Genomic DNA, 21,774 nt, shown 5'->3' with positions numbered 1-21,774 from the left:
CCCAGACACAGGGGCATTATTTTGCTCCCAAATGGGGCTGCGCGGCCCTGTTTGGGACCAAAATTGGCCTGCACTGCTTTGAAGGTAGAGAGAGTCACTCCAGCCTGCGCTGCCCAATGCAGCCTGGGCCAATCTCTCTTCCAAACAGGACTCTGTGGCCCTGTTTGGGAGGGAGACCACGCCCCCTGCATCTGACATCAGACATGGGGGGCATGGCTAGTCAGCCCTCTGCATCTGACTTCAGATGCAGGGGGCGGGGAACATGGGCTGCCGCTGTCCTCCCCCTGAAACTAATGGGGTGTGTGTGGATGATGCTTAACTTGCGGGGGCGGGGGCAACTCCAAAGGCCTTTAGGTCCAGGCTCCAAAATTACCTAAGTGCACCTCTGCATGTCAGAGTCAAGGCCTGAGCGTCAGTGTAGTAGGAAACCATGGCCATGCCAAGGTTGTTGTTGTTGGTGGTGGTGGTATTTCTGCCCCACTTGCCCCTAGCTCTTCCTCTCCCTCTTTAAAGTGGGTCGGGCTTTTATTCCCCCCACTTCCCGTGCTCCTGGATCCTCCCCTCAGCAGCTAACATCTTTGCACTCTGTGGCACCTTTCTGACTGCGCTTTTCCCTCCGCTAGACCTGCACATGAACATGATAGAAATCCAGGCCCGGGGCCCGCCTTCCCGTACCAGTGCCTTCGACAAGAGCTCTCTTAACCTGCCGCAATTCGTGCAGCTCATGGAGACGTTTGTTGGCAACGATGTTTCTATGCCAAGCCTAGAGAAGCTGGTGATGTTTGTGAAGGAGAATTACATGCAGACGGAGGAGGAGAAGATCAGCCAGCTGGAGACAGTAAATACCCAGGCCTTTTGCTGGTGTGACCTCCCAAGACAGGGCCAGGGGCTAGTGCAGGGCAGCTGCGAAATGTGACTTTAAAAAATCCTGGCCTGTGGCCCCTAGACAGCTGGGGGATGGAGCTGAGCCAGAGTGTGTGTGGGGAGAGGTCAATGGGGACAAGAAGAAACAAATGGATTGACATTTTAAGAATAATGCATGTTTCAAAATTACCCTCCTTCTCCTCCTCCTCTCCCCCTGCTCCTCTTTTCTCCTCCTCCTCCTGCTTTCTTCTCCTCCTGCTCCTCTTTTCTCTTCTTCCTCCTGCTCTTTTCTCCTCCTCCTCCTCCTCCTTTCTCCTACTCCTCCCCTCCTCATCTTCTCCTCCTGCTCCTCTTTTCTCCTCCTCCTTTCTCCTCCTGCTTTCTCCTCCTCCTCCTCCTTTCTTCTCTTCCTGCTCCTCTTTTCTCCTCCTCCTCCTCTCTTCTCCTCCTGCTCCTCTTTTCTCCTCCTCCTCCTTTCTTCTCCTCCTGCTCCTCTTTTCTCCTCCTCCTCTTCCTCCTCCTCCTTTCTCCTCCTCCTCCTCTCCTCCTGCTCCTCTTTCCTCCTCCTCCTCCTCCTTTCTTCTCCTCCTGCTCCTCTTTTCTCCTCCTCCTCCTTTCTCCTCCTCCTCCTCCTCTTTTCTCCTCTTCCTCCTGCTCTTCTTTTCTCCTCCTCTTCCTCCACCTCCTTTCTCCTCCTGCTCCTCCTCCTCTTTTCTCCTCCTCCTTTCTTCTCCTCCTCCACCTGCTCCTCATTTCTCCTTCTCCTGCTGCTTTTCTTCCTGCTCCTCCTTTCTCCTCCTCCTGTGGTAGAAAGCATGAATTGTCCCCTCTGCTAATCAGGTAGAAAGCATGAATTGTCCCCTCTGCTAATCAGGGTGGGAGATCACATGTGTGAGCACTGTAAGATGTTCCTCTCAGGGAATGGGAAGAACATCTGCCTGCTTGCGTGCAGAAGGTTCCAAGTGTGTTGATCCCTGTTGATCCCTGGCAGCATCTCCAAGACAGGGCTGAGAAAGACTCCTGCCTGCAACCTTGGAGAAGCCGCTACCAGTCTGTGTGGACAATATTGAGCTAGATGGACCAAGGGTCTGACTAAGTAGACAGCAGCTTCCTATCTGAGTTTTACGCCTTGGCACAGCCAAGTTTTGGGCGCCTCTTCTTTCCGTGGCCAGTTCTGAGCCCCCGTTCCGCACAGCTCTCCCACAACCAGTGATCTGCCCTCCTCCTTTCTCCTTCAGGTCCACCACAATTCTTTCCTGGTCCGCCAGCAGCTCCTCTTGGCGGCGCTCTTTGAGAAGTGGGATAACGAATGCTCCGGGTTCCTTGACATGGAGGAGGTGGATGCCATCCTGAGTACCTTTAAGAAGGGGATGGAGGAAGAAGCCTTGAATAAAGGTGAGAGAGAGGGAAGCTCTTCCTTGACTTTGCAGTCAGCTCAGAGAGCTTCCCAAGGGGCAGGAGGAGAAGAAGAACAGATATTTATATACTGCAGTGGTTTACATAGAGAATGAATGAATGAATGGCCTCTAACCCTTGGGCTCTCCAACTTTGGCTCCTAGATGTTGCTGGACTACAGCTCCCATCACCCCCAGCCACAATGGGCAAAGGCAGGGGGTGATGGGACGTATTGTCCAACCACATCTGAGCTCCCAAAGCTGGCTCATCCCTGGCCGGTGAACGCAGACCCCTTTTTAAATTTTGGAGGCTCAGCAGCCTCGTCTGACCCACCCCCACCCCTTCTCTCCGCACCCTGGAGATCCCCCCGCCCCCATTTCTCAGTGCTTATGAGGCCCGGTCTGTATGGCAGTCCCAGCCAGCACCCCCCCCCAAAGGCCCAAGCTCATGGACTTCTTTACATGGGATGACGGGTCCGAGTCTGGCAAGCCTGACTTGGAGAGAGAGTTGCCACTCTGCAATGTTGCGGTTGAGAGCTTGACAGGTGACCTTGGCTGCCCTCAGCTCCAGAAGGCCCAGTGATGGGAGGAGCGCCCTAATCCAGCCCTTCACACACACACCCTCCCCAGCAATCAAGACCTTGCATGTCCCAGGAGACCTGAATCTTGCTCAGAGGCTTTGTTTTCTTACAGCATGTTCCCCATTATCTTGTCTTTTAACCCCATTATATGTATTGATCACAAGCAGCCGCCACCGCCACCGCCGCGAGCAATAGGTCTCACCCATGCCTAAATTCGGCACTGATCATCAGCTCCCTTGATGTACGGAGGACACCTGCCAGCCAGTGTTCCCTCTAGCAGTAATTCCCAGATGCGGTTGACTATAGCTCCCATAACCCCCAGCCAAAGGCCATTGCAGTTGGGAATGCTGGGAGTTGTAGTCAACAATCCCTGTTACAGGGAACACTGCTGCCTGCATTCCTGGGGCTCCCACAAATTATTCTTGTGTATGATTCAAAACCAGAACTGGGAGATGTTCCGGACAGAAGAAAGTAGGTGGGAAAGGGGTCTGGGGTGGGATTCCACACCTTCTATTTAGTGTCTCCTCCCCATCCTTCCTATTATTGCTGAAGTTCTTGAGAGGAGAACTAGTCTTGTAGCAAGCATGACTTGTCCCCTTAACTAAGCAGGGTCTGTCCTGGTTTGCATTTGAAAGGGAGACCACATATGAGTACTGTAAGAGATTCCCCTTAAGGGGATGGAGCCGCTCTGGGAAGAGCAGACGGTTCCAAGTTTCCTCCCTGGCAGCATCTCCAAGACAGGGCTGAGAGAGATTCCTGCCTGCAACCTTGGAGAAGCCGCTGCCAGTCTGTGAAAACAATACTGAGCTAGATAGACCAATGGTCTGACTCAGTATATGGCAGCTTCTTATGTTCCTATGTTCCTAAGTGCTTGACAACTTTGGCCAGAGCATGTTTGGAAAAGCTGGTGAGGAGCCCCCAGGTGTGCAGAAGTGGCTTGTGTGAGCAGGATGTTCACAGCAGATGACCTTATGAGGCGGTCTTATACAGTACCAACTCAGACCGCTGGTCTGTCCAGCGTGACCAGCAGTGTCCCCTCGAACAGGGATTCCCAGCTGTTGTGGACTAGAACTCCCAGAATCCCCCAGCCAAAGCCATGGCAGCTGGGGATGCTGGGAGTTGTAGTCCACAACAGCTGAGAGTCTCTGTTCAAGGGGACCCTGGCCCCCACCTTGAGGACATGCGGCCTCGTTTATGGCCGTCTTGACCCCTTCCCCCCCCCACCCTGTTGGTTTTGACCTGTAGCCAAGCTTCAGCTGCCCATCCCCCTGTGGCACCCCAGCGGAGTGGTCAAACTGACCCTAAGAGAATTCCAAGCCTACATCGAGCTGGTGGTCTCAGAGCTCACGGGCAACGAAGACGAAGTCCTGGACAACGTGGTGGAGTTCCTCATGATGACAGTGGAGCAGACCCACACGGAGCGGCTGCGCGGCTCGGCCCGGCCCGGCCCGGCGGAAGTAGCTGCACAGGATCCAGCAGGCTGCCAGGACCAGTGGGGGGTGCCTGGAGCCCGTTTACCAGGCTGTCTTCAGAACCCTTTGCCGGGTACATGCTCCTGCCCTTTCGGGCAAGGCTCCAGGGCTACGGGCTTTTCCGTGTGGGAAAGGGAACCTAAGAAGAGCCCTGCTGGATCAGGCCCAAGGAGGCCCATCTAGTGTGGCCCACCAGATGCCTCTGGGGAGCCCGCAGGCAAGAGGTCTCTGCATGCCCCCTCTCCTGCTGCTGTTGCTCCCCTGTAACTGACATTGAGAGGCATCATGCCTCTGAGGCTGCAGGTGGCCCTCAGCCACCAGACTAGTAGCCACGGATAGACCTGCCCTCCATGACTTTGTCTAAGCCCCTTTTCAAGCTGTGTGCTTCCACGCTGCCTGGGTTGTGACACCGTGATCCCTATGCTGCCAGCAGGCTGCCAGTTCAGATTTCCAATGCCTTGTTTCAAATTCAATCGCTGCGATATAGTGCTAGGACGTTGAATATGACCTATGACCCCTGCTAACTGGGCAAAGAGGCACTTTTTTGAAGTGGTGATTCCCTTTATTTAGCAGTGGGAGAGCAACTGGCCCTATCCAGCCCCAGCACAGCATCCCTCCGGTGACTGTTGCTGGTGTCTATCTTATGTATCTTTTTAGATTGTGAGCCCTTTGGAGTCAAGGATCCATCTTATCTATCTATTTATTTCTCTATGTAAACCGCTCTGGAAACATTTGTTGAAAAGCAGTATATAAATATTTGTTGTAGTTGTTGTATATCCAGCGTAAAATAGTTGCTGTTTTTTTGGGTTGTTAGTTTCCACGAGACTGATCCCCCTGCTGTTTACATTTTGAAAGTGACTTGCCTGAATGGAAGCATTTTGCTGCAGTTGGGAGCAGCTAATCTGGAACACGCCCTGCACAGGCAAGCTTAGCCTGACAGCCCCTCCTGCTGCAGAGGCGGACCAGCTGCTGAGCTGCTGTTCAGGGTCACTCCAGGGGTTCTCCTTAGTAGGGAAGCCGTGTGACTTGGAGCCCATTGAGGGGCATGCCCTGACTGATTGCCGTAAGTGCTGGCATCAGCCCGTGGCCAGCCTCAAAGTCGGGGGTGGGGGTCACAAAAGTCAAGGGGGCAGGTTATATCAGGAGTCACAGAGAACTTGCTTTGGGGGGGACTGCAGCGGGGGGAAGAAACCTTGGGGGGCACATACTTTTGAGGGGGCACGTATACCCCATGCCACCCCCTGCATGTATCTCAATCCCACAAAAAACAGCGGGATTTCCATGCCCACGGGTTTGTCCACAGGCACGTAAGGGGGGCAGGATGTGATCCCAGTACCGGAGGGAAAGCCAAGGGGCTGCCCTGACTAACGCATATGTCTTTGGCCGCAAGGACGCAGATGCCCACGGAGACGGGAAGCGGATTTGTGCCTACATTGCCCTTTTGGAATTCAACCTCCTCTTCCTGGAATGGGGAGACATTCTCCTTCGCTATGTGGCCTGCACGGAGTACGATGCCCCCCATGTCCTGAACCAGATCCTGTACATGGATATGAAAGGAGTCAGGTAATGGAGCTCTCTCTGAGCTGTTTCCCACCCCACCCCCCGCCCCTTGCCTAAGGGAGCATGAGATTTGGGAACAAAGCAGCTCCAAGTAAGGGAAAGATGACATGTCCAAGATGTGTGGCGATCACGCTGCGATGGATCACACAGCAGCAAGCATTCCTAGTTTTGTGGACGTTAAGACTTTGTGGCTGGGCGGATGGGAAGATGTCGGTTTCCATTTATGAGAAGCCGTCTCGGCTTCCAGAGCACGTATTTCTTTCCAGTTAAATGTATACACCAAGTTTCGCACCCAAGCCTTAAGGTGATGTACATCAGAATTAAAACACAATAAAATACACAGGATACAGTTGATAACATCCACGGCAAAAACTGTGAGAGCAATTCACCAATATGACAAAAGGAAAAAATGGTTAAAACCAGGCCTGGGTCAGGGGCGTGGGGGAGGGCAGACAGAAGACCATCCTCTCTTCTGTCCCAATGCATCCCCAGGCAGCTGCAGAAGGCCAGGAGTGAAGGGACTGAGTGGCTCATCCTGGGACGGGGCACATTCCACTATCTGGGGCCAGTCACCAAGGAGGCCCTGTCCCACACACCCAAAGCAGTGAAAATACCTTGTCGGGCAGGTAGATTCCTTTGGCTTCTTTTGGAGCAGGATATCTGAGGCCCACGTCATATAGAGCTTGAAAGGTGATATGACGCCACTAACAGAGATCTGGTTGGCGGGGACTAGAGACAGGGCCTATTCAGTTGTGGCCCCTCGGCTTTGGAACATTTTCCTTGAAGAGCTTTGCCATGCTCCCTCCCTCAGTGTTTTTAAAAAACATCTCAAAATGCACCTTTTAAAGGAGGCTTTTTAAGGAGGCTTTTTAATGCTCCATTTTTGTTTTGTTATATCTGGTAGGTTCTTTAGCTTCTTTAGCTTTTTGTAATTTTTCAGTTTTAATTTGAACCAAATAATTGTGGTTTTTAATCTGAAGTTCTGTGCACACTTATTTGAGAGAAGAGCTGATTGACAGCAATGGTGCTTATTTCTAAGTAGGCATGCATTGAACGTAAAGCCAAGAAAGTCCTTAAATATTACAATACACGGCCTGGTAGGCAGGCAGTGCTTTACATCAAAAGCAAGCTATCTTCTCAACTGCCCGTTAGAGATCCCCTGATGATAACAAACCAGGCAACATTCCTCAGGGGGTTACTGTCCTTGTGAAAGTGAACCCCCCTGTGCTCTTCCTCTCTTAATCCAAGTCCAGCGGTTGAACAGAAGAGTGACTGCACGTTTTGCTCCATAACTGAAATCCAGGCGAATCCGGGTGGGCTGAGCAATCCGGGCGAGATGGTGAAAATCTTAATTAGATTGAGATTTTAAATCTAAAAATCTGTAAATCAGGCTTTTAATTAGATTTATGGTTTAAATAGTTGATTTTGGTTTCAAATGATTTTCAGGTTAATGGTTTTTTCCATGTTTCAATGATTTTAACTGTTTAATTGCTTTCATTTTTTATTTTAACTGTTCATTGATTTTAATTGTTTTTATTTGTTGTAAACCGCCCTGAGCCATTTTTAGAGGGGCGGTATAGAAATCAAATAAGGAAGGAAGGAAGGAAGGAAGGAAATAAAATCCGGGTGATGCCCGGAATTCTGTGGGGCATGGCAACCCTAGGTGGGGGGGGGTCTGAGGGGCCCCTCTTCTCTTTTTGTCCCAGAGCACCCTCCAGCCTTGTGCCTCTCAAGCAGTATGCAGCTCCCCACTGCATCTGTGATGTGGCCGTCTCCTTCCGGCACTTTAGCTTCGCAGCTGTGCTAGACAACAAGCCGATCCACATCCCCAGAGTCCAGCTTCATGGCAACGTCCACTTCTGGAACCCTGAGGCAGAGAAAAGGGGCTCTTTCCTGGTGGTCCCGCTTGAGGACATCCGAAGAAGAGTCTTTGGCATCCTGGGCCTGGACACCCTCCGCGACCACAGCAAGAAAACCATCTTTGTGCCTCACGAAATCCGTTTCTATCAGGTGAGGAGCAGCAAGGCCTTTCATTTCAGGGGTGGCCATTTTCTTTGGGCAAAGAGGACCCTCCAACCCCCCTTGATCATATGAGCAACCCGCTCCTTGCTTGATGATGGAATCCTTCCCATTAAAAGCTCCTTTTCATTTTCCATTACAATGGTGGTTCTGTCCATCACTTTCCAGCAACAGTATTCTACACCAGGGTTTCATAACCTTGAGCTCCCAGATGTTGATGGACCGCAACTCCCATCACCTCCAGTCATGTCCATTATGGCTGGGGATGATAGGAGTTGTAGTCCATCAAATATGGCTGGAGATGCTAGGAGTTCATCAACACCTGGGGGCCCAAGGTTAGGAAACCCTGTTCTACGCTGCTTCCTTTCCCAATCAACGGAGAGGTCTCTTCTTCCCCAGGGGGTTTCCAACACGTTCAGCATAGCCTACCACCACATCCGGACCCAGGAGACGATCATGCAGGTGATCCTCACAGCTATAGGATGGGTGTCCACTCGGGTCCCGAGTCTCCGTGCCATCAGGGCCTACTTTATGGAGCCTGGTGAAGACAGGGTAAGATCGGCGCTTCTGACCCTGACCAAGGGGATGGATGCATACAAAGCATTTAGAAACAGCATCCTATAAACACTAGGCTCATTCACACAATGGGAAACTTGGGCGAGGAGAAGGGTGCTAGTGACTGTGAGCGAGGGGGAGAAACAAGGCACCTCTCAAATGGTCCCTGCCTGCCCTTCTTCCCATGTCTTTTTATACACTGCCTTTAACAGATGCTTGGCACCGGACTTATAGCAGGGACACTTCCTTTCTCGGTTGCTGAGGCCAGGGACATCTCATGGGTTATCCTCTCTCAAGAGCTCCAGGCAGGACAGAAAGTAAATAGTTAAAAAACTAAGCCACACCCACTAGAGCCTGAGGGGGATAACCCCACCCAGTTCTTTCTGTCCTCAGCAAGCTCCAAGGCAGCGTTTTTCTAGCTCTCTCTATTTTCTGCTGTTATTGACTTCCTAACTACAGTATTCCGTTCTCCAAATCCATTTTTCTGTCCCTGATCTTTATTACTTGCTATTACCTGAAAAGAAAAGAAAAGAAAGAAAACCACACACACACACACACACACACACACACACACACACACACACAGTCATTGCAAACTCAGAGAGGCCTAATCCGCCTTCTGACCCTGAAGACCCAATTAATGCAGGAGGAGGTTTTGATCCGGACCCAATGGTCTGGAGGGGAGAACACTGGTGATGTCTCAGTGTCACAGCGCCTTTGTGGCAGAGGACTTCAGCCCACTGATCCCCAGAATTATTAAAACAATGGGACTGAGGCTGGGCAGAGTTTTGACTCTTGTGCCAAAGGGGACTTGGTCTTTCCTAGAGCACACCCCAAGGACAGGCTGATGCCCATGCCAGAGTTGTTTGTGGATGTAGTCAAACAGGAATGGTTGACACCAGCTTCCAGCTGCAAGGCTGTGTGCATGGCTAACAACTTTATTCTTTTCAGCAAACCACTACAGATATGTTGAGGACACCAAATGCGGATGCCCCAATTTCGCAATTGGTGTCAGATTCCTTGGTATCTCGAGAGGGTGAGTTTTCTCTAAAAGACATAGCTGACCAGAAGGTCTAGCTGTCATTTAATCGTGTCATGAGAACATGTCCCTGGTGGTCTGTGCAACAGCGGCAGCATCCAGGGCAGCCCGTGACTCCTTATTATTGGTGGTCAATCTTCTGAGTGATCCTTCAGGGGACCCAGTTAAGATGTGACAGCAACTATTCAAGATCCAGAAGGCGCAGGCCCTTATAGCCGATGCCACTCTTGATACGATTAGATTCTCAGCGCAAGAGGCGGTTTCATCATTTGTTGGCAGACGCCACTTGTGGCTCAAAATTGGACAGGTTGGTTCTATCTCTAGGCTAAACTTCGCTACCGTCTCTTACGACAGCAAGAAGCTTTTTGGTGAGTCTGCCCTACAAGTCATTCTTGTAGAATCATCTGATAAGTGAAAGACGATGCCTTCAACCAATAAAAAGACTGATAAACAGCCTTTTAAAAGGCCCTTCCAATACAATCGGTCCTTTCATAGCTTCCAGCCCTTCAGGGGCCAGGACAGAGATACAAAATTCCAGAGGGGATCTTGGAATCCTCAGAGAGCACCCTTTAGAGGGTTTGGTACCTACAAACAGCAAGCTGCTCAGTCAAAGCAGCAAAAGCCACTACAATGACTTGAAGCATTTCAGGCTTGGAGGGCATTTGTCTCACCTCGCCCCAGCCTGGGAAGATTCAACCTCAGACAATTGGGTTCTGCAGCTGATCCATCACAGCTACAGGATAGAGTTTCACTCCTCTCCCCCTGCTGCTTTATCCCCACTCTAAGGTCAAAAGCATTCTCAAAGCATTTGCCGATAGTCTAGGCGATCCAACTCCTCCTGGACATCAGGGCAGTGGAGCCAGTGCCTCTGGCACAGGAGGGAGAGGGAGTTAAAACAAAACAAACAAACCAAAACAGCAAAACAAAACACCTCTATCCTATTTACCATCCCAAAAAGGGACGACGGCTCAAGGAGAGCTGTTTTAGACTTAAATTTTTTTGAACAGATGGGTCCGCAGAACTCATTTCCAGATGGAAACTCTAAGAGCAGTTTCAGAGGCACTCTTTCATCTGGATGTGCTCGCATCCATAGATTTAAGGGAGGCCTACCTGCATCTTCCTATACACCCGGAAAGCAGGCAGTACCTTCGGTTTAGATATGCTGGGAGCCATTTTCAATACAGCAGCCCCTCATGTCTCCACAAAGTTGTTGGCACCACTGGTGGCGCAACTCTGTCAGAAAGGGATTCGTCTGTTTGCATATATAGTCAATTGTTGCTGCAAGCGAGATCTCTCCCAGAGGCAGAACGGGACTTGGTCCTTAACTATCGCAACACTCGAACCATGGTTTCATCATAAATGGAGAAAAGAGTCAATTGACGCCATGCCACAGGCTGCGCCATTTGTGGGTAATCATAGTTACCTTAGTGGACCGCCTCTTGCTTCCACCGGACAGGTTACAGACTATCCAGACAGAGGTTCACCTGGTCCTAGCAAATCCAAGAGTTCCTCTGGCTTCCTTGTCAAGACTGCCGAGCTTGATGGTGGCCGCACCAGACTCAGTTCCGTGGGCTTGACTTCATCTGCACGACCTCCAGTGGTTTCTCCTACCCCACCAGAAGGCAATCGTAAGGAAGTGTAGACTGCTTATGAAGTTGCCACCAGACCTGCGTCACTCTCTCCGCTGGTGGATCAACTCCAACAACCTGAATTGGGAAAAGACCTTCTTGGACCCACAGATGTTCATCATAACAACAGACCCAAGTTGACAGGGGCTGGGGAGCCCACTGCCTCAACCAGTCGGCGCAGCGGCTATGGAACACGGAGGAGCGTTCTCACAACATAAATTGGAGGGAACTCCGTGCAATTTGCCTAGCGCTACTAGCATTCCAGGAGATCATCCAAGGCACCAACGTATTTGTAAAGACCGACAATACAATTGCAAAGGCATATGTAAACAAGCAATGGGGGTCCAGGTCATCTCACCAGGAGGCTGTCCTTCTGCTGTCTTGGGCAGAGAGCAACCTTCCTTCCCTGATGGCACACCATGTCAAGGGAGAGCTGAACCTGGTTTCAGACTGGTTAAGCTGGGCTGACATCCAACTGGGGGGAATGGGCTCTAAATCCATCAGTTTTCACCCAGATAACAGTGAAGATGGGCATGCCCGAGGTAGACCTCTTCATGACTCCGAAGAATGCACAATCCCCAGTGTTTATGCCTAGATGTCCATGCAGGGAGGCGATGGCAGTGGATGCCCTATCCAGTCCATGGCCAGACGCTCTCCTTTATAGGTATCCTCTGACACCTCTGTTGGCCAGAGTCCTGCAATGGATGTGTCTTCGAGCAAGAGTACTCTTAGTGGCACCATTCTGGCCCAGGAGACCCTGGTTTCCAGAGCTCCTCCATCTGGCGGTGGAGCCACCTTGGGAGTTGCCTCAGACCCCGGACCTGCTCCATCAGGGTCCAGTTTTACACCCGGATCCATGTTGGTTTCGGCTCATCGTTTGGAAACTGAGTGCCGAGTCCTGAGCCAACATGGCTACTTGGAGGGAGTTCTCAGCACTATGCTGGCGTCTTAAAGTCCATCGACAGAGAGAATTTATCAATATACATTGGGAGCACTCCTTCGCTGGATGTCTCGCAACTCCGTTCCGAAGGGCACGGCTAAGTTATATCATCTCCTGCTCTTCTTACAAGAAGGGTTCAAGAAGGGACTATGTCCGAATACCCTGCAACGGCAGGCGTTGCCGTTGGTGGAGTTGCTCTCAGCAGAAAAAGACAAAATGTCTCAGTCACATCCTCACCAGCGTAGTTTCTTTGAGGTGCCTCGCTGATGTCACCTCCAACAGTGTATACGTTACCCTCTTGGGAACTACATACTGTCCTCAAGGCAATTGCAAGCTCACTCCTTGGAGCCTTTGGCAGCTATTCTGATCACGATCTTATAGTTTAAATTGGCCTTTTTGGTGGCCATCACTTCAGCAAGGCTCATCTCGGCGCTGCAGGTGCTGTCTGTAAAACAAGTCACATTGTATATTTCAGAAAGAGGCCGTCAGGCTCATTCCAGACCCCTTCATGAGGCCAAAGGTGGTGTCCCCCTTCCACCCATCGCAAGATGGGTTCCTACCTTCATTCTGCCCCAAATCCGTCCATCCTATGGAGTGGAAATGGCACAAGTTGGACGTTAAGCGGTGTCTTAAGGTCTATATTAGACGCTCAGCCTCATTCAGATTGTCGGACGCTCTGTTTGCATTCCATGGGGGTCCCAGATTCCTCGACCACGATTGCAACATGGATTATAGCGTGTATATCGATGGCCTACGAGGTTCAGAAGTTGAGGCCACCAACGCATCTCTTTGCACATTCTACTAGAGCAGCAGCAGCGTCAGTGGTGTTTTACACTAATGCACCGGTTGAAGAGATCTGCAAGGCGGCCACCTGGGCATCGCCTTCCACTTTCACCAAACTTTACAAGATTGAGGATTTCACGTCTGCCCGGGCAGCCCTTGGCAGATGGATCTTGCAACAAGTTCTTCCTCGCTAGTAGACCAGAGTGCTCCCACCCGAGTTGGACAGCTGTGGTATGTCCCATGAGATGTCCCTGGCCTCAGCAACCGAGAACGGAGCATTGGTTTCACTTACCGTGAAGGCTTCTTCTGGTTGCTGGGGCCAGGGACATCTCGGCCCGCCCAGTTGTGGTTTTGCGCTCTGGTCTACTTTTGTTGAAATGGTGGAGACTGACATTTAGTTTCTACAGTTGGTTGCTACACTCTGTTATTCTGGAATGTTTAAACCTGTTTATTCTGACCTGCTGTTTTCTACTGTTTTGTATTGCCTTTGTTCTCTTATGTTTCGGCCCGAAAGAACTGGGTGGGGTTATCCCCCTCAGGCTCTAGTGGGTGTGGCTTAGTTTTTTAACTATTTACTTTCTGTCCTGCCTGGAGCTCTTGAGAGAGGATAACCCATGAGATGTCCCTGGCCCCAGCAACCAGAAGAAGCCTTCACGGTAAGTGAAACCAATGCTCCGTTTGCAGGTGGGGGGAACATAAGAACTTAGGAAGCTGCCATATACTGAGTCAGACCATCGGTCTATCTAGCACAGTATTGTCTTCACAGACTGGCAGTGGCTTCTCCAAGGCTGCAGGCAGGAGTCTCTCTCTCAGCCCTATCTTGGAGATGCTGCCAGGGAGGGAACTTGGAACCTTCTGCTCTTCCCAGAGTGGCTCCATTATCACCCCAGGGGAATCTCTTCCAGTGCTCACGCATCAAGTCTCCCCTTCAAATGCAACCAGGGTGGACCCTGCTTAGCTAAGGGGACAAGTCATGCTTGCCACCACCAGACCAGGGAACAGAGGCAGAGAAACAGTGCCCAGGGCCACCCAATGAATCGGTGGCTGAGGAAGCTTTCCTTTGACCTTCATGTCATTCAGTTCCTGAGTTCACTGGCTTCCTTTCCTTTAAAACACTGTACCTCCGCATATGAGAACATGTACTCTGGCAAGAGAACTCCGTTGTGCCTGTCCTTGCTCCTCTCTGCATTGCAATCTATGGTCGGTTCCCATTCAGGCTTCTTCAGCAGCGCTGCAGCACGCCTCTCTTGAGACCCCCCAATTGAGGTCAAAGAAAAAACCAATCAGTGAGAAGCATCTTCAACGAAATGCAAAGGGGAGGCGCATGCTCCATGTTGTGCACTCGACCTGTCAGCAGATGGTGTTGGTGCATTACTTACCTCTTTGGAAGGCAGGCTCTGCTTCAAGGGCTTCTGTGGAAGCAAGGCCCTGCTTCTCTCACCCCAGGGTCCTCCTTTAACCCAGATAAAATACTGACCATCTGGCAGTTAAAGTACCTGCACCTTTTAGTAGCTGCACCTTTCCATCCACTGCAGCACGATAAGCTGCACCTTCTGAAATCCCCTCAGCTGCACAACTGGTAAAGCTATAGCAGCCAACGTTTGGCCTACAAGAGTATAGCATATTGCGTTCAGGAATCGTACCCTTGACTTTTGTAGGAGGGACTTTACTGTCATGCCCCAATTCCAGTGAACGTTCAGCTCAATGAAACCAAGAGCGCTTGTAGTCCTGTCCTGCATATATATACGTTGCTGTAGGACTTTCTTCTGATCACATTGTCAGTCTGTTAAAGAGTTCAGGAACATAGGAAGCTGCCATATTCTGAGTCATACCATAGGTCTATCTAGCTCAGTATCGTCTTCCCAGACTGGCAGCAGCTTCTCCAAGGTTGCAGGCAAGAGTCTCTCTCAGCCCTCTCTTGGAGATGCTGCCAGGGAGGGAACTTGGAACCTAGATGATCTTCCCAGAGCGGCTCCATCCCCTGTGGGGAATCTCTTCCAGTGCTCACACATCAAGTCTCCCATTCACATGCAACCCGCTTAGCTGAGGGAACAAGTCAGGCTGCCTACCACAAGACCAGGAGAGCTGGTCTCGCAGCAAGCATGAATTGACCCCTCTGCTAAGCTGGGTCCACCCTGGTTTGGATTTGGATGGTAGACCGCATGTGTGAGCAGTGCACCGTAAGATATTCCTGGGGCCGCTCTGGGAAGGACATGTGTGTGCTGCTGGCATGCAGAAGGTTCCAAGTTCCCTCCCTGGCAGCATCACCCAACTAGGGCTGGGAGAGACTCCGGCCTGTAACCTTGGAGGAGCCGCTGCCAGTCTGGGTAGACAATCCTGAGCTAAATATAAAATTAATTAAATACATTAAATAAAACAAATCCTGAGCTAGATGGACCAATGGTATACCGAGTCGGACCATCGGTCCATCTAGTGCAGGATTTATTGTATTTATTTATTGTTAGCTTCCTATGTTCTGATTGTTTAGCCTCTGTCATCCCCAAACAGACAGGAAGCAGCTTCTCTAAGGTTGCAGGCAGGAATCTCTCTCAGCCCTATCTTGGAGAAGCCAGGGAGGGAACTTGAAACCTTCTGCTATTCCCAGAGCAGCTCCATCCCTTAAGGAGAATATCTTACAGTCTTAACACATTTAGCCTCCCATTCATATGCAACCAGGAAAATAGGGAGCTGCCATATACTGAGTCAGACCCTTGGTCTATCTAGCTGAGTATTGTCTTCACAGACTGGCAGCGGCTTCTCCAAGGTTGCAGGCATGAGTCTCTCTCTGCCCTATCTTGGAGATGCTGCCAGGGAGGGAACTTGAAACCTTCTGCTCTTCCCAGAGTGGCTTCATCCCCTGAGGGGAATATCTTCCAGTGCTCACACTTCTCGTCTCCCATTCATATGCAACCAGGGCAGACCCTACTTAGCTAAGGGGACAAGTCACGCTTGCTCCCACAAGACCGGCTCTCCTCTCCTTAAGTTTTCCAGGCCTCCTTTTAATCCACAGTGTTTGGGGCAAGATTGAAAGAGAATGTTTGTTTCCACTAGGCGGACTGCTAGTTTTCACTTCTGTTCCCCATGCCAGTGTGGTGCACCTATATTCCTCATAGGTTCAACATGAAATCAATTTCATTCTAGTTCTGAACAACACTTGGGGGAAATGATTCTGGGTGAAAGCTGAAATCTCCTCTAAATGTAATCGCATGACATGACTCAGCAGCACTTTACTATAACTTGTAATTAACCTGAGCTTGGGGGGGGGGAACCCTTAACGGGTATAATTTGCATCCCACTTTGGGACATCTCTGGAGGATCCAGCTGTGGTCCTCCATCTGTAGTTGGACTCCAGCTCCCATCAGCCTCAGCCAGTGTTCCCTCTAACAGGGATTCCCAGATGTTGTGGACTACAAATCCTAGAATCCCCAAGTTAAAGCCATTGCAGCTGGGGATTCTGGGAGTTGTAGACAACATCATTAGATGGAACCCTGGCCTTAGCCACAGTGGCCAGTAGCCAGGGATGATGGGAGCTGTAGGCTAACCTCTGCAGGAGGGCCCCAGTCAGACCCCCCCTGCTCTGGAGTAAGAATAATCAGGTTGTGGATCCTACCTTAAGCCACCAGTGGCACCATCAGCCTGCCTAACTTTGTTTTGTTCCCTCTCAAAGAAACGTATGCTTCTCCCTCCAGCCCCGGATGTGTCTCTGGCTGAGCTGTTCTCCTTGCAGACTGTGCCTACAGCCCTCTCCCCCTTTCTCTTTTCAAGATGCATGATTACACCTTGCGCACGGTCATGACGTCCGATCTGAAAGGGCAGGTGGACGTTCACGTGCCTCCTGGTCCGGTGTTCAGCAGGAAAGAGAACATCTTCAGGTGGGCTTGGTGGCACAGGGCAGGGGGACATGGCTCAGTGGTGAATGCAGGAGGCGCCAGCGTCACCCCTGGCAGCATCTCCAGGTAGTGACGATGACGACAAATATTTATATACTGCAATAAGCCGCTGATATCGGACAGCAGCAATATAGGAAGGTGCTGAAAGGCATCATCTTATACTGTGTGGGAGGAGGCAATGGGAAACGCCTCCTGTATTCTACCAAAGACAACCACAGGGCTCTGTGGGCGCCAGGAGTCAACACAATCTTTCCTTTGTCTTTGTCTTTCAACCAGAGTGGAGTGGGGCCAGTGGTGGCCCAGGTTTTGCCACCACCCCTAACCCCGCCCCCTGGGTCTGACATCAGATCCAGGGAAAATTTCGCTATGGAGAGTCGCTCAGGCCGATTTACCTCCCAAACGGGGTTATGCAGCCCTGTTTGGGAGCTAAATCACACCCAAAGCGTCTAATGTCAGACACGTTGTGTGTGTCTGGGTTGCCAGGCGTGGCCCCTGAGGAGCAGTGGCCCAGGTTCTTTGAACCCGTCTGCTCAAGGATGGCTCCGCCCCTGCTTTCAACAAAAGTTCCCAAAGCAGTTTACATAAATATACATACATTTTAAAAAATGGCTCCCTGACTCCAAAGGGCTCACAATCTAAAAAAAGAAACCGAAGATAGACTCCAGCAACAGTGACTGGAGGGATGCTGTGCTGGAGGTGGATCAGGCCGGGTGCTCTTCCCCTGCTAAATTGATTGATTTTATTTGATTCCTTTATTTAGTTGGTTTCTATACTGCCCTTCCAAAAATGGCTCAGGCTGAGAAATAAAAAAGAACCGCCACTGTAAAAAGGTGCCTCTTTGCTCCGGTAGCAAGACTTGTCTCAAACCCTGGAGAGCTGCTGGCAGTCAGTGTAGGCAGGACTAAGAAAGATGTACCAGTGGTCAGACTCGGTAGGAAGCAGCTTCCTGTGCAAAGCAGACCACTGCTTTGAGGTTGGGGCTGTTGCTCCGTGGCAGAGAGGCTCCTTGGCATTTGGAGGGGCCCCGGCAGCATCTCCAGGCAGGGCCAGGAAAGGCCGCCTGCCTGTAACCCTGGAGAGTCAAGTGGCTGTTTGATAGGGACTTTATCCCCTTTCATGACGAGCTACGAGGAAGTTCTGCTCTCGTGAGTAGGCTGCCCTTGCTGGATCATAGCTGCTGTTCCAAAGCGGTTCATTGGATGGAATTTATTTCCAGATGTTGTTCTGCTTAGTCAGTGTGGAGTTGACTCCGAGTCCCTTTGCAGGAACCAAATGGTGGATTGAAGGCACCATTCAGTGGTGGACTGGACACACTCGCTCCCTGAAGGACTTGGTGTTGCTGCTCCATTCTTTATCACATCTTAATTTCCTTCCCTCCCAAACCTCCACGGGCTTATCTGTTCGAAGCAGCTTCCTCTAGCCAACGATGCGGAAGCAAGCCAAACCGGAGGAACAACACAGGAAGCTGCCATATACAGAGTCAGACCCTTGGTCCATCTAGCTCAAGATTGTCTACCCAGACTGGCAGCGGCTTCTCCAAGGTTGCAGGCAGGAGTCTCTCTCAGCCCTGTCTTGGAGATGCTGCCAGGCAGGGAACTTGGAACCTAGATGCTCTTCCCAGAGCAGCTCCATCCCCGGAGGGGAATATCTTACTATACTCACATAGAAAGCTGCCATATATTGAATCAGACCATTGGTCTATCTAGCTCAGTATTGTCTTCACAGACTGGCAGCGGCTTCCCCAAGTTTGCAGGTAGGAATGTCTCTCAGCCCTATCTTGGAGATGCTGCCAGGGAGGGGACTTGGAACATTCTGCTCTTCCCAGAGCAGCTCCATTATCCCTTAAGGGGAATCTCTTTCAGTGCTCACACTTCTAGTCTCCCATTCAAATGCAACCAGGGTGGACCCTGCTTAGCTAAGGGGATAAGTCACGCTTGCTACCCCAAGCCCAGCTCTCCTCTGATCATCTCTGGCCCTCTGTGCCCCTCTGCTTTCTCTTAGAGATTACTTGTTCAAGTGCATCGACTGTGCCGAGGTGGTGGCTGCCTGGGTGTATGAAGAGCACCACATCGCCATTCCTCTGAGGGATGTCGCGGGCCAGGCCATCGCGGTGTTTGACCTCAGCCTTGGAGACCGCCAGAAGCTGCCATCTTGTGAGCACAAGGACCTGCAGAAGATGCTGAAGATGGTTCAGGCCGCCACTTGCGAGATCCTGAAAGAGGATTCGGGAGACCTGGACCCCTACTACGTCCTGGGTATTGGGCCTCTTAGAGGGCCATTTATTTTTAGTACCTGAAGTCAAACAGGTACAGATGGGTGCTGCTTCCCCAAGGAGATTAAAAGAAGGCAGCCTTAGGGATGGCCACCAAGTGGGTGGTGGGGCCACTAGTAGCAAGATCTGCTGCAAGTTAATTTCAGAAAGAGAGGTGGAGAGACTACTAGGGAAATCTGTCCCCTGAGAACTGGCAACGTTGCCTGCTAGCCTCAGATGTATAGAGACAGACCACGGTGAAGAAAAACGCACTCTGCACGTGCTCGAAACCTCTTTGACTACCGAATCCAAACCTGGTTCTGGGACTGATCCCAGATCCTAAGCTTTGCAACATAGTTTTCAGACAGCAGGATTGTCCACACAGTCGTTCAAGCCTAGGTTTAATGTGGGTCACCAGCATTAATGTGATTGTGCCAACCAAGGCAGGTATCTCAGATTCATCGCCATCAAGCATCTTGGTGTGGGTTCACACAATCACACTAATGTTGGTCACCTGCCTTAAACCTAGATTCAAGTGGCACAGACAGACAGGTGGATATACAACAGGTATATCCACAAAACCTATGGATGCAATAACCAAGCGAAACCCGCACCATAAACCCGAGCAACGCCAGGTACATAAAGTTAGTTTAAAATAAGATGAACTGCAATACTGCATCGGGTACAGATGCTCAGGTGCCTCAGAGCAGCCAGATGACCCAACCTCACTCCTGCCTATTCTCCATTCCAGGGTCAGTTCTCAAGGGGGGGTTTCTGGGGCTTCTCTGGGGCTTCTCTTTTCCTCAGCATCTCCCAAGAAAAGCTGTGTGTGTGGCTGTGTCTGGAGTCGCAGTAGCCTCCAAGGCTTCACTTAGAGGCGCTCTTACCCCTGGACATTGGGGCCGAAGTTCAGGGCCTCCACACCCCCTGGGAGCAGAAGCACTCTTACCCCACACCCCCTGGGGGCCCCCAAATTCTCTTTAGTCTCTTCTTGGTGGTGTGGTCATGGTGCCTCACTGTGCCGGGTGGCCAATTGTGACTGTGACCTACGCTGGGTGCTTGAGAGACAGAGTGGGGAGTGGGGAAAGTCTTAAGTGGTGTGTTGAAATGTTTCTTCATTTCAAGAAGGGCGTAGGGAGGCTGGCGGCGGCCCGTGTGTGGCTGCCACTGCGGCCCCCTGGCCCCACCCCCCACATCTGATGTCAGACGCGGGGAGCTGGCTATCCATGCCCCCGAGTCTGATGTCAGACGTTGGGGCATGGTCTCCTTCCCAAACGGGGCCACGTGGCCCCATTTGGAAGGGAGGTCAGCCCACGCGGCCCCGTTTGAGAGGAAGATGGAGGAGAGGAGAGCTGGCCTGGTGGTAGCCAGCCTGACTTGTACCCATAGCTAAGCAGGGTCTGCCCTGGCTGCATTTTGAATGGGAGACTTAATGTGTGAGCACTGCAAGATATTGTCCTCAGGGGATGAAGCCGCTCTGGGAAGAGCATCTAGGTTTCAAGTTCCCTCCCTGGTTTCTCCAAGATAGGGCTGAGAGAGAATCCTGCCTGCAACCCTGAAGAGGCCGCTGCCAGTCTGTGAAGACAATACTGAGCTAGATAGACCAATGGTCTGACTCAGTATATGGCAGCTTCCTATGTTGTTCCTAAGATTGATCGGCCCCGCTGCATTGGCGGAGAGACCAGGAGTGGCTCTCCCTGCCTTCAAGGCAGGGAGAGTCACTCCGGCTGTGCTGCAAACACAGCGTGGGCCAGTTTTGGTTCCAAACCTTGCCGTGCGATGCCATTTGGACCAAAATAACGTACCCTGCGTCTGATGTTAGATGCTCGCGACCCCTGATTGGTGGCGGCCCGGTTTATTTCAACCTGTTCACCCAGTGGTGGCTCTGCCCCACTGCACGTGTTCTGATGTGTGTGTCTGTGTGTGTAGGGGGATGATGCTTAACTTGCGGGATGGGGGTGTAGGGCTCCAAAGGCCCTGAGGTCCAGGCTCCGACATTACCTAGGTGCACCTCGGCTTCACCCGGCACGTTTCCACCTGAGCAGCTCCCCGCAATCTTGGCTTGTGATTCCAGAGGCGGAGTATGTCGGGGACTGGCGGCGTGGAGGGGTCCTCTTCTACCGGTTCATGCTGCAGGACCTGCAGAACTGTATCTGCAGCCTCGACCCCTGGTTCTCCTTTGGCGAAATCCGGTGCTTCCAACACCCCCCGATCCTGGTGCATAGCATCCTGAAGGCCGTGCTGCTGATCTTGTACCCGCAGTGGGCTGGTACGGAGGAGATTGAAAACTGGAATTACTGCATTCAGGTCAGAAACTTAAAAAAAAAGAAAAAAAAAGCACGTATGCAGGCAAAGAAAGGTTTAATATCCTGAAGGGAGGATCTAGCCAGGGAATAGTGGGCAAGGATAACTGAAAGGCCAGTGGGGTGGGAGGAAGGGGTGGGGAGCAGGGAAGCATCTCTCTGGTTCAAGCTGCAGAGGTGGATAGGAAGGAAGACCCAGGTGTGCCAATGTGTAATGTGAAGTATGATATGATGATCCCCACGGATAGGTTGTGTGTTTTGAAAGAGCCTTCTCTGTCCCACTTGTAAACACCAATCCAAGAGGAACGTAGGAAGCAGCCTTGTGTTGAGTTACCATGCCCTCTGAAATTCCAGGTTTTTCCTTGGTATGGGGAGGGCATCCTAACGTGACGGGTTATCAAGCTCTGCATGCTCCGAGACAGGACCAATCAAAATTCAGGTCGATCATATGTATCCAGACAGCTGTCACTCATCCCCAGTTCCAGTCCTGTCTCG

General features: G+C 51.3%; 1 protein-coding gene across 1 annotated transcript in view; it reads left to right on the top strand.

The window, feature by feature from the left end:
• Nucleotides 1-21,774, top strand: part of LOC128335971 (EF-hand calcium-binding domain-containing protein 5-like) — an 83,818-nt gene that overhangs the window by 48,639 nt on the left and 13,405 nt on the right. The window contains 10 exon segments of the mRNA XM_053274972.1: nt 624-838; nt 2,103-2,259; nt 4,085-4,284; nt 4,286-4,384; nt 5,702-5,874; nt 7,662-7,881; nt 8,290-8,442; nt 16,601-16,707; nt 18,727-18,980; nt 21,051-21,283. Coding sequence (XP_053130947.1) covers nt 624-838; nt 2,103-2,259; nt 4,085-4,284; nt 4,286-4,384; nt 5,702-5,874; nt 7,662-7,881; nt 8,290-8,442; nt 16,601-16,707; nt 18,727-18,980; nt 21,051-21,283 — 1,811 coding nt within the window.

The sequence above is a fragment of the Hemicordylus capensis genome, chromosome 12 (genome assembly GCF_027244095.1).
Source record: "Hemicordylus capensis ecotype Gifberg chromosome 12, rHemCap1.1.pri, whole genome shotgun sequence".
Taxonomy (NCBI): domain Eukaryota; kingdom Metazoa; phylum Chordata; class Lepidosauria; order Squamata; family Cordylidae; genus Hemicordylus; species Hemicordylus capensis.
This window is presented reverse-complemented; position numbering and strand designations above follow the sequence as displayed.